Below are 15,110 nucleotides of genomic sequence, written 5' to 3' on the forward strand. Positions count from 1 at the left end.
TGGTAGTAAGAACACTTGAAGTTTTGAGTTTACCAGCGATGACGGATGCAGATGCCTCACAGGTCTGTTTCTTCACCACACACTGAGTGATAACGGAATGGTGGTACTGCCGAGTGTGTAAGACATTTGGTAGTTTCCTTGATGTGAAAACGGATAGTTGAAAGACGATGTCATGTAACCAAAACGCAGCCCCCGACATTTTAAAGTGACGGGGCCTTGAGGAAGAGTACAGAGGATGGGTTCTTTGTATTTAAATGTTAAAATCATGTAAAACATCACAAAATAAATTTCATAGTCAACGTGCTGTGTCTGAATCACTCATACCTTCACTTGAAAACACATCATACAATCACTTCACTTTCACATCCAACTTGACTCATCCAACGGTAGGGTCTGGGGGTTTTTTTTGTTGTTTTTTTGAAGTCCTAAATCAACTAAAAAAAAAGTTGGACATAAAAACATGAACACAAGAAAAAAGTGAAAGTCGAGCATTCTGTACAAAATAGTTGCTTGTCGTTCGAAACGTCGCAAGTCAACATAATACTGAACAGGAGTTTAAAAACAGCAACATAATTGATCATTGCAGGTCGTCGTTTTGTCAGACTGGGTAGGTTGGCGGATGGTATTTACAAAAAAAAGAACAAATTACAAAAAAAAATGCTCTTCTCGCACAACCCCAACAGAAACATTTTTCCAGAGCAGCATCTCAACAAGGTTAAATCAGTGGGGAGGTGGTTGGTTGGCAGTAACTGAAGTGGGATTTGCTTGTTTGTGATTTGTGTTGGCTTTATGAAGAGGCTGCGCAGATTCAGCCTTGACATAACTGCTTAAGATGGCCTAAATTAGTGATATAGACCCGCAGGTGGGGGAGATGGAGAGGAGGGGGGGTCTGATAACGTTGTCTTTTGCTTGATCATTTCTCTACCGTCAGCTCGTCATTAGCACTGAGGCTGGGATCACTGGAAAACTCGTTCATTTCCAGGTTTTAACGATGATTAGGGCTACAAGAAGAGGAACAAATATTAGTTTTTATTTCGATTTTTCAGTTGTAATTTTGTGAATAAAGTGAAAATTCTGTGGGGGGGAAAAGTCGACGTAAAAAGACGAAATTTCGTGAGTTTGGTCGATGTTCAAAAAGGATGAAATTTCATGAATAAAGTCGATGCAAACAAAGTAGGAATTTCGAGATTAATGATAAATCAATTAATGGCATTCGCACACCTTCGTCATCTGACAACATGTCTTCTGAGGAGCAACTTGAGAAATTGTACTTCAAAATTGGGTTTAGTAACAAGGAAATCCTTGCTCTTCTAGCACACACGCAGTGTGGTCGTAAGTTTTAGGACATTGAAAAGACTGTCGAACTTTACGTCTGTTCAGAAGAACAGAGATGCGAGGATATCGTTGTTACACAGCGAGGCTATGTTGTACCACAATATACAATAAGACAACTGACCAAGTGCATTGACCCTGAAGGTGTGGAGCAGACGAGCCCGGCTGAGGTCCAGGCAAACTAAAGCCATATACTGCTTTGCCATCAGTGGCTGCATTGATGGTTTTAGCCGTTTGAATTTCCATTTTATTCACCTTTTTTTTTTTTTTTTTTTTTTTTTTACGTAGCGTTTATTCTCTAAATTTTGACTTTAATGTCAGAATTTCAGATTTATTCTCGAATTAGAAACTTGGGGGGGGAAAAATCTATCTTAATTTTGTTTTTCTCTTCTTGTGGCCCTAATCCTCTTCCGTACTCAACAGTGTGAGGCGCATGGAAGGAAGAAAGTGACAAACGTCACACTCCCACTGAAAAAACAAACAAAAAAAAACAGAAGTCCGTCATCCGCTGATATTGACTGCGCAGGAGAATGGGCTAATTAGGACCTGATTGGCAACACTGCAGGTCTCATGAAGAGCCCGTGGAGGACGCTGCGACGCGTGATTGCTGCCGTGATTGGGCAGTGGACGCGGCGTCCTCCTCAGTTGTGCTCTCCTCCCGACACGTGTCTGATTTCTTACAGATTGGACATTTTCTGCAGAAAGGTGCACGAACGAGCTTTACGATGACGAATGACGAGGCGACAACAAGAGGAAGCATGTAGGTAAAAACCAGTTTGTCATGGGAGGACGACAACCACTGGAACTGCTCTAGAAATGCCTTCTAAATGGGTGTGCGATGCCCTGATTATTCACATGTTCCACTTTACTAAGAATCTTTGGGCTCTGGATGGGACATATTGTCGCCTGCGTACCGTGGTGGATATTCTTACCTTCGACCTGATGCGGTTCAGATTAGGCCAGCGCTGCCACATCTGCAGCTACGCCTGCGAAAGGTTTGACCTAGTCTTATTCAATGCCCCCATTGTAATCTGGGATTATATTGTACGTAATCCGTGTCTGCAAGAAATGGGCTTCTCCACAACACAGTCTGCTGATTCAATGCGAGGAGTGCAAGTAAAGGTTACACTGCACGTCAATGCAGTGTAAGAGCCTGTGCAAATGACAGAGGTTGAACTCGGTCCTGTGACGTCACACCCTCCGGTACATCGCCGCAACACGGTCACGCCACTTTCTCCAGAGTCCTCTTTGTTCATTTCTTCAGTTTGAGGTCTGCTTCTATGGCACAACGGCGCCCTCTGGTGCCGCCATCCTGCAAGCGGCGAAGGTAAGAGAATGAAGTAACGTCACGCTAGGGAATAATCATTTCATTTGATGGCTTACTAAGACATTAGTACTTACAAAAAGAGAAAGAAGGAAGGCAGGGGACGACATGGACACAGCATCCTGTAAGAAAAAAAAATATTGATGTCAGCTCAAACACAATAACACAAAAACACTATAAGCTGTATTTGTGTTTTGGCTCGTGACTGCACTGAAAACCAAATTGTCAATGTAATGAGCCTGCTAGCATGAAGCAGAGCACCTGCTGGCTTGGCATAAATGCAATTTGATCAAATCTAAAACACAACATATTTCATGAAATAAATATTTGTAAAGGGAAAAAAAATCAAGAATGTTCTGAGAAGGTCCATTATCAGGACATGTTGCATTATGCATAAACATATTTATGCAGACTCATTTATGATTTTATGCTGACTTAAATGTATCAAGTCCAATTTCCAGATTTCTTATTCATGTTTCTTTACATTATCATCACTATAAAAAGGTGACAGAGGCGACACGGTGGCGTAGTGGTTGGCGCTGCCGCCTCACATTAAGAGGGTTGTGGGTTCGATTCTGGGCCTGGGACCTTTCTGTGTGGAGTTTGCATGTTCTCCCTGTGTCTGCGTGGGTTCTCTCCGGGTTCTCCGGCTTCCTCCCACACTCCAAAAAACATGCATACGAGGTCAACTGAAGACTCTAAATTGTCCGTAGGTGTGCATGTGAGTGTGAATGGTTGTTTGTTTCTATGTGGCCCTGCGATGAACTGGCGACTTGTCCAGGGTGTCACCCTGCCCTCGCCCTAAGACAGCTGGGAGAGGCTCCAGCAGACCCCCGTGACCCTGAGCTCGGGGCTAAGTGGGTATGGAAAATGAACAAATGAATGAATTACTTTTGTACTGTTTTTTCCAGGAGTGTAAAAGAAAATGAATTTAGAGCGTAAGAAAACCATCTGACTAATCCAGCGCTGAATAATCTTAAATCTTAATTTATCAGCTTTCATTTTCCAAAGCATATTTGTGGGGTGAAAGAGATAATTTATTAAACTTCTCATCAGCAATTGCTTCATATTTTTTCCCAGCATCAAACAAACATTGCACGTGAATTAATTTCACCTAATTGGGACACGTAACATAATCACTGCACCTGGTCAACAGTGACTTACTGCTGCTGCTGAATGGAAATCAATGGAGGATTGTGTCCGAAAAAATAAATGAATGATTGCAACTTTACGGACAGCGGTGATTTATTAATCATCATGGACTGGGCAGCAGATCAGATCCAGCGTTCAATGCCGGATTTTCTGTGTAGCCAGAGGTAAATAAAAATAAATAGAGTCAATAAAAGCTTCTGATGAAGACATCATGCTTTGGAAAATGCTCAGCAGCTCTACTTATCGTCACTCTTTCTTCTACCTTCGGATCAGCCTGGTGTCTCCCGCTTGTCTCTTCTTCTGTACCTTAAGCTTTTTTCTCAAAATTCTAGTGAAGCACCTTGTCAGTGGAGTCCTGTTTGCGTGTGCTCTCACGGCCCCTCAGGCTTTTGGCGCTGACGCCCGACTCCGACGTCTCCATGATGAGCTGCGTGGCCAGAAACTGCTGGATCTGCTCCAGGACGTCGCGCTGCATCTCCAGGGCCATGTGGTAGACGTCATGGTCCAGGCTGTTGTACATGACCGCGTTCTGGAACATCAGCATGATGTCCCTCTGGAATTCAGCGGTGGTGCGAATCAGGCCGATCTCAATGTTCTTTTTGATGGTGGCCAAGTCCATGGGCCTGAGGAGGCGACGGCGAGGAGGTGCGGTCAGAGCGAGAACAGGTCAGTCAACTCTGCAGGGGTCCCAACGAACGCATGCTTACCTGTGAACAATACTGTGGTACCCGGGTGCAATTTCCTCCGTTACCGGCTGCAGAAAGACATTTGCATACCTAAGAAAAAACAAAGGTTCACATAAAAGATATATTTCAGTCATGCAGATAATTAATGCAAATAATTAGAGAGTCCCAGGCCTCCTTGGCCAGTGTTTGATTGATGACGTGACCTGTGATTGGCAGCTGCTCGCCACACCAGCATGATGGCTTTCTTCCAGATCTTGTGAGCTTGTAGAGCCTCCAGGTCCTCACTGCCCACAGAACTGCGTCATGGCCAGAAAAATAAAAGGATGCAGATCAGGACAGAACCCAGGCACTATGCCTGCTTCAGTAATAGCAGTTTAAAAAAAATAAATAAATACTGCATGAGGTCAAGAGATGTTCCCTCATCTATTACTTTTGTCTCTGACAGTAACGACCATGTTGAACATTTGTTGTACATAGATTGAGTTGAGTGTTTTTGTAACTACTGTAGTTGTACTTTAGTGCTGTAACAGTGTAGTTTCCCAATTAGGGATCAATAAAGTACATCTATCTATCTATGTGGTGAAGTAACTGCAGACTTGCGGTGGCGGCAACATGTTTCTGTTTCCTTCATTAAATCTCAGGCTGCCATTTTAGATTATTTTAGATTAGGCGAGAGATTTATTGCCATTGGTACAAGTTAAAAACAGGTTGACACAGGTACATTGGAGTTCCTGTGCGTTCTTGTAGCATCATCAGCATCAAGAGCTACATCATTACTTCTTTCTGCCTCTTCACTGAGTGCTGTACATAGCAAACTTTGTTGTTCCTGTGCATGCGCCTCCTCTGGTAAGTGCTGAAAATGCCTCCATCTATTGTGCAGCTAACAGTCTGTAACGCTCCGGTCCAAGTCCGTCACTTTGACGAAAGCCAATATGCCACAAAGGGAACAATGCAACTCTTCCTGGACTGACGTGGGCTCAGCACGTGGACGATGCTGTCAATGAGAAGGTGGCGAAGGCAAACTGGTGGCAGCTAGCAATGCTGACTAGCGACTACAGCCTCAGTCGTATCTCAGAGACTGTGCAGTCGCTTGCACTGAAAATAGATGTGAGGAAACTTTGGCTCACTCAGAACAGAGTCACTTAGTTGTACAAAAAAAAAAACAAAAAACAACAACTTCCCCGATGACTCAGCTTGATTTAGCGTGGAATGACTAACAGAGACATACTGGTGCTGTCTGGCTGCGCGACCATCTCACAAAGGTTTCTTTCCTCGCCACATAAATACAGTGTGCTTGGACTCACAACTGCGACGAGGCCGGGCTGCTGGGCACCGAGTCTGCAGTCATGTGCAGCTTCAGGGCCGAGGAGACCCTGCGGAGGCCAAAGCCGTCCTCGCTGCCGCTGGCCACGGGCTCCAGCTCCATGTCCCCGTCCGGCTCCGAGGACGAGCCCCGCGCCCCGTCGCCCTCCTCTTCTCCCCACGCGTCCGACCCCATGACCTCGTTGTGCGCGTCGGTCCCTGAGGCGTTCCGCTCTGGCTCGGCACTATTCCCCCGCCGCTCCTGCAGAGACGGGAGAGCGACGGGGAGAAAGCGTCAAGCTCGGCGCGCCGCGTTTGAGAGCGGCGTCCTCTGCCGGTCGCCGTACCTTTGGATGCTTCTCTGTCGCTGGCGGACTGTCGTCGAACACCGAGCCTGCCAGCGCAACGGCCACAAGAAACGGCAAATCACTATTCCAAATTAAGACTGCAGGCAAGCTGCCAAATACACAGCGAGTACATGCTGGTCGGTGCTTCAGCACGGGTGCTTCATACCTCTGTGGTTGCTCTCGGCTCTCAGCTGCGCCCACTTTTTGCTTCCACGCTTTGCACTGACGTCCAACGACATTTGGCTTTTCTGATGCACAAAACCCCCCACGTCTGCCCCGGCCTCGGGCAGCGGAGCTGCTCCGACATAGCGGAGCTGCCGAGCCGTCGAGGTGCGTGAGGTGGTGGAGGCGGGAGGAAGGCCACTGAGTCCCGGCGGGAACGTCGCCAGGCAGTTATCTCGAGCGCCGCACAAAGAAGGGAGCTGCGCCGCGGCGCCGCAGTGAACTTCCAACACTTGCGTTTTCCCCTCCAGGCCTCCCTGAAGAGGATGGGGGAGCCCCGGGGGTACGACGGAGGGGTGAGAGGACTCGTGCGGCTGGAAGGGCCCAGCATCCCAGGCAGTGGATAACGCGTGGCCGTTCTCCTCGCACAGCGACAGGGCAGCTTCCACCGCAGCTGCATCCAAAGCCTCCGCAGTCTCCTGCGCCTGAGGATGAAGACGCACCAGGCCGAGTTGATTATTTCATCATCCATCATCCTCCCATAACTCTGCAATCAGTCTCTCTGACCGAGACAATAAATATTCTCCTCGAATTTAAAGAATGTATCTCTTTTGTAGAGACAAAAAACAAACATCAGAGGTTTTTTGCACCTTTTCCTCGATGATGGCGATGATGTCCCCGACCGTCTTCAGGTCCAGCTCATCTCCAATATACGACACAGCCACGTCCTCTTCAGTCAGCTCTGACACTTTGTCTTCCGCAACTAAATTTTTCTGCATCTCTGCCAAAAAAGCAACCCTCAATTGAAATATTTCTCATGGTACACACACACACACACACACACACACACACACACACACACACACACACACACACACACACACACACACACACACAGGAGGTGGGGTTGGAGATGGAGTGACAGGGTCCAGACTGCTTACTGATCACCGTGTTGTTTGGACAGGGCTCAGAGTGGACAGACCTGTGCTTGCTGCAGCAGTGAGGTCCAGGAGGATGGGGGTGGCAGTGGAGGCGGGAGCGCTGGATGCTGAGACAGCACTGACCATGAAACTCAACGGGGCAGAAAACTCAGCGGGACCTGCCTCCAGGAGACGAGACAACATCGGGGCACCTGCCAGGCAAGCGGCCACACACAACAACACACACAGTGAGCGCTTGGAAAACAGAGCCGGGTTTAAGACTGCTGGTGCTTGAGCAAACAGGAAAGACAAAAGCGGATTTGCACAACTAGCATTTAAGAATAAAGCAAAGAGCTGAAATAGGAGGCCCGCCAGTAACACAGCGACAGTGCAGGCGCAACGTAAACAAGCAGATGCTCCGTCCCGGTAATATAAACTTTGATGCACCTGACGCCTGAGAGAGGGGTGGAGCCAGCTGGAGGTCATGTGATCCTGTCATATTTCCTACAGACACATCACCGTCCTCAATCTGGAACACAAACAAAATGCTTTTTGTTCTTCCGCATTCATTCAGCATCACAGTTAAAAGACGCAGTCCAGCGAGCAAGTTCTCCTTCCCTCACCAGTCTGGACTTGGTGGCCAGGATGCTGCCTTTCTTCAGTAACTCTGACAGCAGTGGAGAAGGAGGAGGTGTGGCTTTCTGGCAAAGTGACTTCTTTTGGGGGCTATCATTTCCGGCCACGGACGACTCAGGAACTATTAACCTGGTCGATCCCACAGCCTGGCAAGTTGGAAAGTCACAGAACCAATCCAAGAACTAAGAAATGTGCAAATGAATCACAAAACAGTTTAATGGAAAGGGACAGTTCACCCCTTGTGCCCTGAAAGATTTCCACCCGGTGGAAGCCTCAGTCGTCACCCACTTAAACTTAACATGGGTTGCAACAATTCTGAGAGCCAGAAAGCAAAGGCGGGAGCGAACACCGAACTGACTCACATTCTTGGTTGATGCGAGATCCAGCGTCAAGCACTCGAGTGGGTCGCCTGGCGAGAACTCCTGGCTTGGGGAGCCGCAGTCTGAGGGCGAGTGCACGGTGACACCCGCAGTGCGTTTTGGGGTGGTCTTGGCCACCTGTCTGGCTGGAAGAGGGAAGGTCCGCACAGAGAAGATATCATTATGTCACCTACGCATCATATTCACTGTCAGAGGTAGAAGGTTTAAAAATAAGAACGTCAAAACGGATCAATGATTGAAGTTGCAATGTCACTGCAGATAGAGTGAAGAAGATACCCTGATAAGCAGAAAATGTATTTTTGCGATTCAGCTCAGCTTCCTCCTCCTCAACTTTCTTCTTTCTGAAAGAGAGCAGTAAGGTGACGCACAGGGCAAAGAGCTCATAACCGAGTAAAACTTTATTGGTCTCTTACCGAAGGATTTCCTCCCATATTTCTTCAAGTTTGGAGTCCAGGTGTCCTGCTTGAATCAGTTCAGCTTCTCTTTTCAGCTTCCTGCGGAGACGGCGACATGTGACCGAACATTCTTGACGACGTTCGACACGCAGCGGCTTGATGCTGCTGAAAGTGGCGGCAGCAAACCTGTGGGCTTCCTGCGTTTCATTGATCAACTTCTTCAGCTCCTCAATCCTGTCGGTCGTCAGCCTCCGAACGATCACGTCCTCGATCGTCTCCACCACTTCACCTTTCTCCCCACGCTTCCTTCTGCAGCCAACAGACACACGGTCAGTGTCTGCACGGACACAAGCAGCTAATTCATAGGTCAAACAGAATGAAGCAATGGTATCTTTTTATTCAGCCAACGAAACGAGCGAGTCAGGCAGACGCTCACTTTGGGGCCTCGGTTGTCTCCAGGAGCTCCGAGTATTTGGAAGCACAGTGCTGTCAAAGGCAGATCAGAGTCAGTAAGAACACGTTTGACGTTTCCGATTGGTCATTAGTTCATACGAGTCTTTGCCTTTTGCTCCACAGCGAGTGTAGAATAGGGTCATACCTTCTGAGAGAACCAGTCGGGCGGTCGCCCCGATTCTGCAAAAGGTTTGATGGCTCGGCTCACGGAGACCCTGGTGACACAAAATCGGAAGAGAAATGGACAGCATTCAACCGACCATGGAAGAAAATAATGACCTCAAGATCTACATATTTTTCCTCTGGAATTTGACTATCATTAAATTGATGTTTGTGTACATTTAGACAAAATCAGCAGGGACTGGGTTGCATTAAAAGTTATTATACTTTATCGGAAATGACATATGTAAAGCTTATAATATAACTCTAACTGGAGGACACAAAACAGAGCTTTTGTACCTTCCAAAGTCCTCATAAGAGTTATCCTTATGACTAACATTGGTAGAATTTCCATCATTATAGATTAAATGAAAGCAGAAATTTTTAATCCCCTTGAGTGACCGAGGAGACCCCTCGAATCCCAGGGTCAATCAAATTATCGAAGCCGCTGGTCCAGGACATCACAAAGTGAACAAAATGAATATCACACGAAGTGAAGATAAATTCAACCTGTCTCTGTGTAATCTGGACTGTGAAGCCCTGCTAGTGACAATCACTACAATTCATTATCTGCTGCTGACTGCCACAGGACATCTACACATACATGCTCTGACTTTTGATAACCCCCACGACAGCATTACAAGTCTGTGATTCCCATTTGTGAAACAAAGGCTGCTTTATCAAAGAAGGGGAAGATGCCACAGCAGCAGCAGCAGCAGCAGCACCAGTTCTGGTCTCCGCTCTTCATGACGGAGGTGGCCAAACACAGCTTCTCCCTCACCGACCATGGCTCCGTGGGTCCGTTGACGAGCAGCTTGTGTTCTGCAGACGTCAAGATGGGTTGGTGGTGGTGGGGGGGAGAGAGAGAGGAAAGCACGCTTACTGTAGAGTAATAACATGTCAGCTGTGTTAAGAGTGCCACGGTCAGGCCTAGCAGGAGGCACAACAGTTGAAAACACGCTGCACGTTCGGGTGAACGCACGCATCCATCCACACACTCGGCTCTGGCCGCTGTGGCTCGCTCCGTTTTGTGTGCACATGGAGGAGAAGTGCTAAGCGGAGGCATGAGGCGCAGCTAACACACAATGCGTAACCATTACTAACACACTTGGCGGTGGGAGACCACCGGCGGCGGCGGCGAGAGGAAGAGATGTCAAGTGGCGCAGACGGCCATTAATCAGGCAGACAGGCAGGCGGGCAGCAGCCCCTCAGGTAGCCGCTGCTGCTGCTGCAGCTGCTGCTGCTGCTGCTACTGCTACTGTAGGAAGTTGGTGTTACGGTGACAACGTCAACAGTCAGACACGCTCGCCGCCGCCGCCGCCGCCGCCGCCGCTAACGGATAGCATGTCATGACATTCCGTGCGAGCGCTACTCACTTCCAACACCGTGTGCCATCTTCCTGTCATCCCGACATCCCGTCCGCACGTCTTTGCTAGATGGGAACCCAGAAGTCGACTAGACCGGCACGATCCGAAATCAATGTGGGAAGAGGGGGTGGAGGGGAGGGGTGTGTGTGTGTGTGGGGGGGGGGGGGGGGGGGGGAACAACAACCAAATAATAATGATGATAGCAGTGATTAGGTTATTTCTTCCACCGTTCTCCCTCCCCCTCTCTCCCTCTCTCTCCCTCTCGCTGTGTGACGTTACGGAGGATGGGGCATCTCAGATTTGTCTTTGTACCCTGCACGGCGCGCCGCTTGTCTGACTGACGTTCTTGGGGAACTTGGAGATTAACTGCTGCCCTGCTAGCTCAAATGCTACTCCTTCGACTTTCCGCGGAGCTGGTGTCCGCGTTCACACCAACAACGGCTGTCAATTCCCATCGAGTCGAGGCAGCGCTGCGAGAGTATTTCAGCCTTGTGCCGGCAAATATACTTTATTATCTCTCTCTCTCTCTCTCTCTCTCTCTCTCTCCCTCTCTCTCTCTCTCTCTCGCTGCTGTCTCAGCTCTCACACGCCCACCAGATGGTTCAACCCATTGACTGAGTGACTGACTGATCGTGGATGCTGCCAACATGCTTCACAACATCCCCTTCACTTTTTGGCCCGTGATTTTTTTCCCTTTCTGACTACAGATGATGACTGATGGCCACCGTGAGGCGAAAAGAGTTTATTCTCATATCTTTTTCGACTAGGCTACGACTTAATCTTACTTTTACCCTTCATGTATTTATTTTCCCCTTTGTTACAAAACTGCGTTGTCGTAAAAAAAAAAAAAAAAAAAAGTGTAAATTTGGGACTTTTGCTCAGAATTTTGTGACTTTTTTGTAAACTTACGACTTTATCTTGAAAATCTGTTTTTTCTTTCTTTCTTTGTTTTACCCTTTCTATTTTTTCTGTCACTCACTCCCTAAACTACAGTCTTTTATCTTGGTTACTTCAGTGTTACCTTTGTTGTTGGATTGGTTGAAAATCAGTTTGTAAAATAAACTGGATCAAACACAACATTTTGTCGTTTTTAAAAAAAAATTAAAATTAAAAAATTGAATCATAACGTTTCATGCGAAATAGGCAGAATTTGAATTGGATTTTACGTGGGATGGGTCACCGACTTGAAAAACTGGTTTGTGTAAATGTGGCATAATAAGCAACCCTCATATGCAGGGGCTGTGGGCACTCCCAAGCAGTGAACAGGTTGGGTAGTCAAGTGTGTTCTATTGTTCAGTCGTTGATCCAGTTGTGGGTCTTCAGACCACCAAGACCAATCACACACTTCTTTGGTTAACACATTTAGTTGCAAAGATACAACAACGAGGAACTTGCTTGTTTCTGACATCTTATGATGAAGCTGTTACACTTTTCTTATCTGTCCCTACTAACTGACCGTGTATACTGTCTCTTAACCTCTCCCATATTTCCCTTGTTATTACCAGTCTCCACCCACACTCTGTTAACATCTGCCTCAAACCCCTCTGCTATCTTTTATTTTTACGATCAATCCTTCATACTGATAATCTTCTTGCCAGCCCTTTGGTTACGAAATGCCAAATATTGCAATCTTATTGTATAACATTTTTTTGTTGTTGACATTATCACGCCACATATCAGTTTGTGAATAGTTTCATGCATTGTAGAAAATCAAACCTATGCTCGTGTAATCTTCCTGGTTGGAATTTGTTTAACACCTGATACTTAAAATCATGCACTATCATACCACGCATAACAGCACTGGTCATAATTGCTGGTACTCTGCCCAGAGGTTGGTTACATGAGGCAGCAGCTCCATCTATTCATACAGACACACAGAGGATGACTGGGGAACAAATGTTAATGAGGCGCTTGACATTTACCTCCACCAGACCACCACTTTGTCCCCTGCTGCTGTGTGGAATTACTGTCAGATCTATGGGAGGGACTGGCAGCAGGTTGAGGGACAGAGAAAAATAATTGCAGTATATAAAATTAAATTGTGCAAAGCCACTGGGTTTATTGCATATTGTCAAAGTATGAATACTTTTGGTAAGACGCTCTTTGTGTTAATTTTGTCGATTTAAATCCTGTAACTAAGAACATATCCCTTAAAAATGTATATTTAAGGCTCTTGAAGGGCTCTTAGTGTGACTACTTACTTTTTGTTCTGCGACATAATTTTAAATTCTGTACAGCCAACACGTATTATACAAACATTAAAGGTTTGAGATTCACTTAATGACAAACAACAACAACAAAAGCAAAGCACTTATAGTCAGGTTGAAAAATGTGGGCTGTTCTCTTCAGAGGTTCCTCACTAAAGTCAGTTCTAGCTGCAAGACACTAAATGTAAAAGTGTGATTAAATTCTTGTAGCCGTTGCATGACATTCTTTTGCCTCTATTTCACAGTCAATTAAAATCCTGTGTTTACTATTGTGCCTCATCTCAGGCAGTGAGTGATGGGGATTGAAGCGATGAAGGTCACACCACATGTTGTCTTTAACTGTTGCACCAAGCCCTTCCTGGGGGCAGACCCACAGCTCATTATTTGAAGGAGTGAGCTGAATGAAGCCATCCAGCCTCCTCATCTTTGCCATTACTGTCCAAGTTGGTGCCGAGGACGCTGTGAAACATTTTCTTCTTCAAGAACTCTGCAATTACCGCCAATCTTTGGGTGAGTGATGCTCTAATTGTTGCAATTTCTAGTAAAGAATGAACTTTAAAAAAAAAAAAAAATCATCTTTCACAATTTGGTTGTGTACATTTGTGCAATGTCTATAGTAATAATAATACAAATTATTATTGTTGTTGTTGTTGTTGTTGTTGTTGTTGTTATTTATTAGTGTGTTAAAGCTATGTGTAAATACATGTAAAAGGGATTGAACTAACTTCATTATTTTTAACCATGAACCAATTTTGGTTTTCAATTTAAAATATATTCTATTAACTTCTCGATTCTGGGAAGGGGGGAAAAAAAAACTTTACCGAGACTGGAGACTGCATTTGCTTCTTCAGCCAAGACACGCAACTGTGTCTCTAATAGTAACAGAAAGAAACTGGTGTAATTCGCTTCCATCTGCATTTTCAGACATATGCGTTGCGAGCAAGCAGCAAGTCGATGTTAGTGCCAAGTGTATTTACGTCCTCAGTGAGTGGAAGCCCTCCCCAGGGGCAGCTTATCTGCCTCTCCTCCCCTGCCCTCGTCCTCTGAGACCCTCCCTGTGCCACTTGCAGCTGAGACCCAGGGAGCGAAATTAATGAGCAAATTGAAACAGACTCCAACGTGCGTAGATGCGACCTTGATAAACATGTCTGCTTGTGCTTAGCCGCGCCACCATATTACCCCCCACCCCCACCCCCCCTCACCTCAGTGACGCATACCACTGTTTTGTTTTGGTGTCTCATAGGCAGGAAGTCGCCGACCAGCGGGATGTCCAACAACATGGCCAAAATTGCAGACGCTCGTAAAACAGTGGAGCAACTTAAGTTAGAGGTGAACATAGAGAGGATGATGGTGAGTGAAGAGCGCAGCTTATGAAGCTTATGACATCACTGAGCATTTTCAAACTTCTTGCACGTCTTGTCTATAACACAAATAAGCATTATGAAGGAGCAAAGGGTTATTTCATTTATTCAGATTTATTTGACTAATATCGTACCATGTGAAATGTTTAGAAACTTTGCAAATAAGAGCTGGACGAAAGGTCCCATCAACGCACAGAGACACATACAGTATATACACATAATAAACAACACCGAACAAAACATTTAATTGAAAATGAAGTCTAGACTTTACACATTTCCTCTTTCTGGTCATTTTCTTTGATGATGATGTGGATGCAAAATGATAACATGATGATTTCACTTGTCCCCATTGTTCTGCCAAACACCCTATCAGCATGGAATAAAACGGAAGTAATGGTAACTTTTTGCACAGGTATCTAAGGCGGCGGCTGATCTGATGGCCTACTGTGAAAATCATGCCAAAGAAGACCCCCTGGTGATGCCTTTACCCTCTTCAGAGAACCCATTTCGGGAGAAGAAATTATTCTGTGAAATATTATAGTCCCATCCCCTCGACCCTGTTTGCGCACACCTGCATTTGTGAAAACATAAAAAGTGTTTTTTATTTTTATTTTATTTAACAACAGTCATTTTATAAGCGGTGTTTTGATGCACTGAGAAATGATCTTGTGACACAAGTTGCAATAAACACTTTGTGGACGTGGGTGCAAAGTGTATTTAGTGCTGATAGCGCTGCCTCTCCCTTGTGCACATATCTGAGCTTAAACATTAACCAGTAGTGTGAAGCAGGTAATAGTCAGCTCTCACTGAACCTGGATGAGTTTGAAAGGTTTTGAAAAGAGACAGCAGGAGTCTTCGACATCAAACGATTCATTTGGTCTCAATAAATAACTTTTACCCTAGTGCTGCTTTCCTGTGTATAATGTG

At 45.9% G+C, this 15,110-nt stretch overlaps 2 protein-coding genes across 5 annotated transcripts; one reads left to right on the top strand and one right to left on the bottom strand.

Moving 5' to 3' along the window:
• Window positions 1-109: 109 nt before the first annotated feature.
• brd8a (bromodomain containing 8a) lies at window positions 110-11,062 on the bottom strand. 4 transcript variants are annotated; one of them, XR_012927317.1, is made up of 21 exons: window positions 10,625-11,062; window positions 9,974-10,070; window positions 9,235-9,304; window positions 9,073-9,122; window positions 8,823-8,945; window positions 8,655-8,735; window positions 8,518-8,582; window positions 8,224-8,366; window positions 7,849-8,043; window positions 7,673-7,754; window positions 7,288-7,437; window positions 6,956-7,086; window positions 6,310-6,790; window positions 6,144-6,190; window positions 5,799-6,058; window positions 4,698-4,790; window positions 4,516-4,584; window positions 4,149-4,431; window positions 2,734-2,778; window positions 2,265-2,644; window positions 110-434 (listed from the first exon to the last, which is right to left on the bottom strand). XR_012927317.1 is itself a non-coding variant. In XM_076031484.1 (20 exons), the coding sequence occupies exons 1-20, from the start codon at window positions 10,652-10,654 to the stop codon at window positions 2,585-2,587; spliced, it is 2,499 nt and encodes an 832-aa protein (XP_075887599.1). In that variant the 5' UTR covers window positions 10,655-11,062; the 3' UTR covers window positions 1,731-2,584. The 4 variants fall into 4 exon arrangements, 3 of the variants coding, with proteins under 3 accessions (XP_075887599.1, XP_075887598.1, XP_075887597.1); XM_076031484.1 differs by lacking the exon at window positions 110-434 and having other exon boundaries at window positions 1,731-2,644; window positions 10,030-10,070; XM_076031483.1 differs by lacking the exon at window positions 110-434 and having other exon boundaries at window positions 1,731-2,644; window positions 7,849-8,007.
• A 2,162-nt stretch (window positions 11,063-13,224) lies between these two features.
• On the top strand, window positions 13,225-15,025 carry gng8 (guanine nucleotide binding protein (G protein), gamma 8). The gene is made up of 3 exons (XM_076031499.1): window positions 13,225-13,332; window positions 14,066-14,172; window positions 14,596-15,025. The coding sequence occupies exons 2-3, from the start codon at window positions 14,089-14,091 to the stop codon at window positions 14,722-14,724; spliced, it is 213 nt and encodes a 70-aa protein (XP_075887614.1). The 5' UTR covers window positions 13,225-13,332; window positions 14,066-14,088; the 3' UTR covers window positions 14,725-15,025.
• The last annotated feature ends 85 nt before the right edge of the window (window positions 15,026-15,110 follow it).

The sequence above is a fragment of the Nelusetta ayraudi genome, unplaced genomic scaffold, assembly GCF_046127955.1.
Source record: "Nelusetta ayraudi isolate G7.1 ecotype Tasmania unplaced genomic scaffold, CSIRO-AGI_Nayr_v1 ptg000033l, whole genome shotgun sequence".
Classification (NCBI taxonomy): Eukaryota; Metazoa; Chordata; class Actinopteri; order Tetraodontiformes; family Monacanthidae; genus Nelusetta; species Nelusetta ayraudi.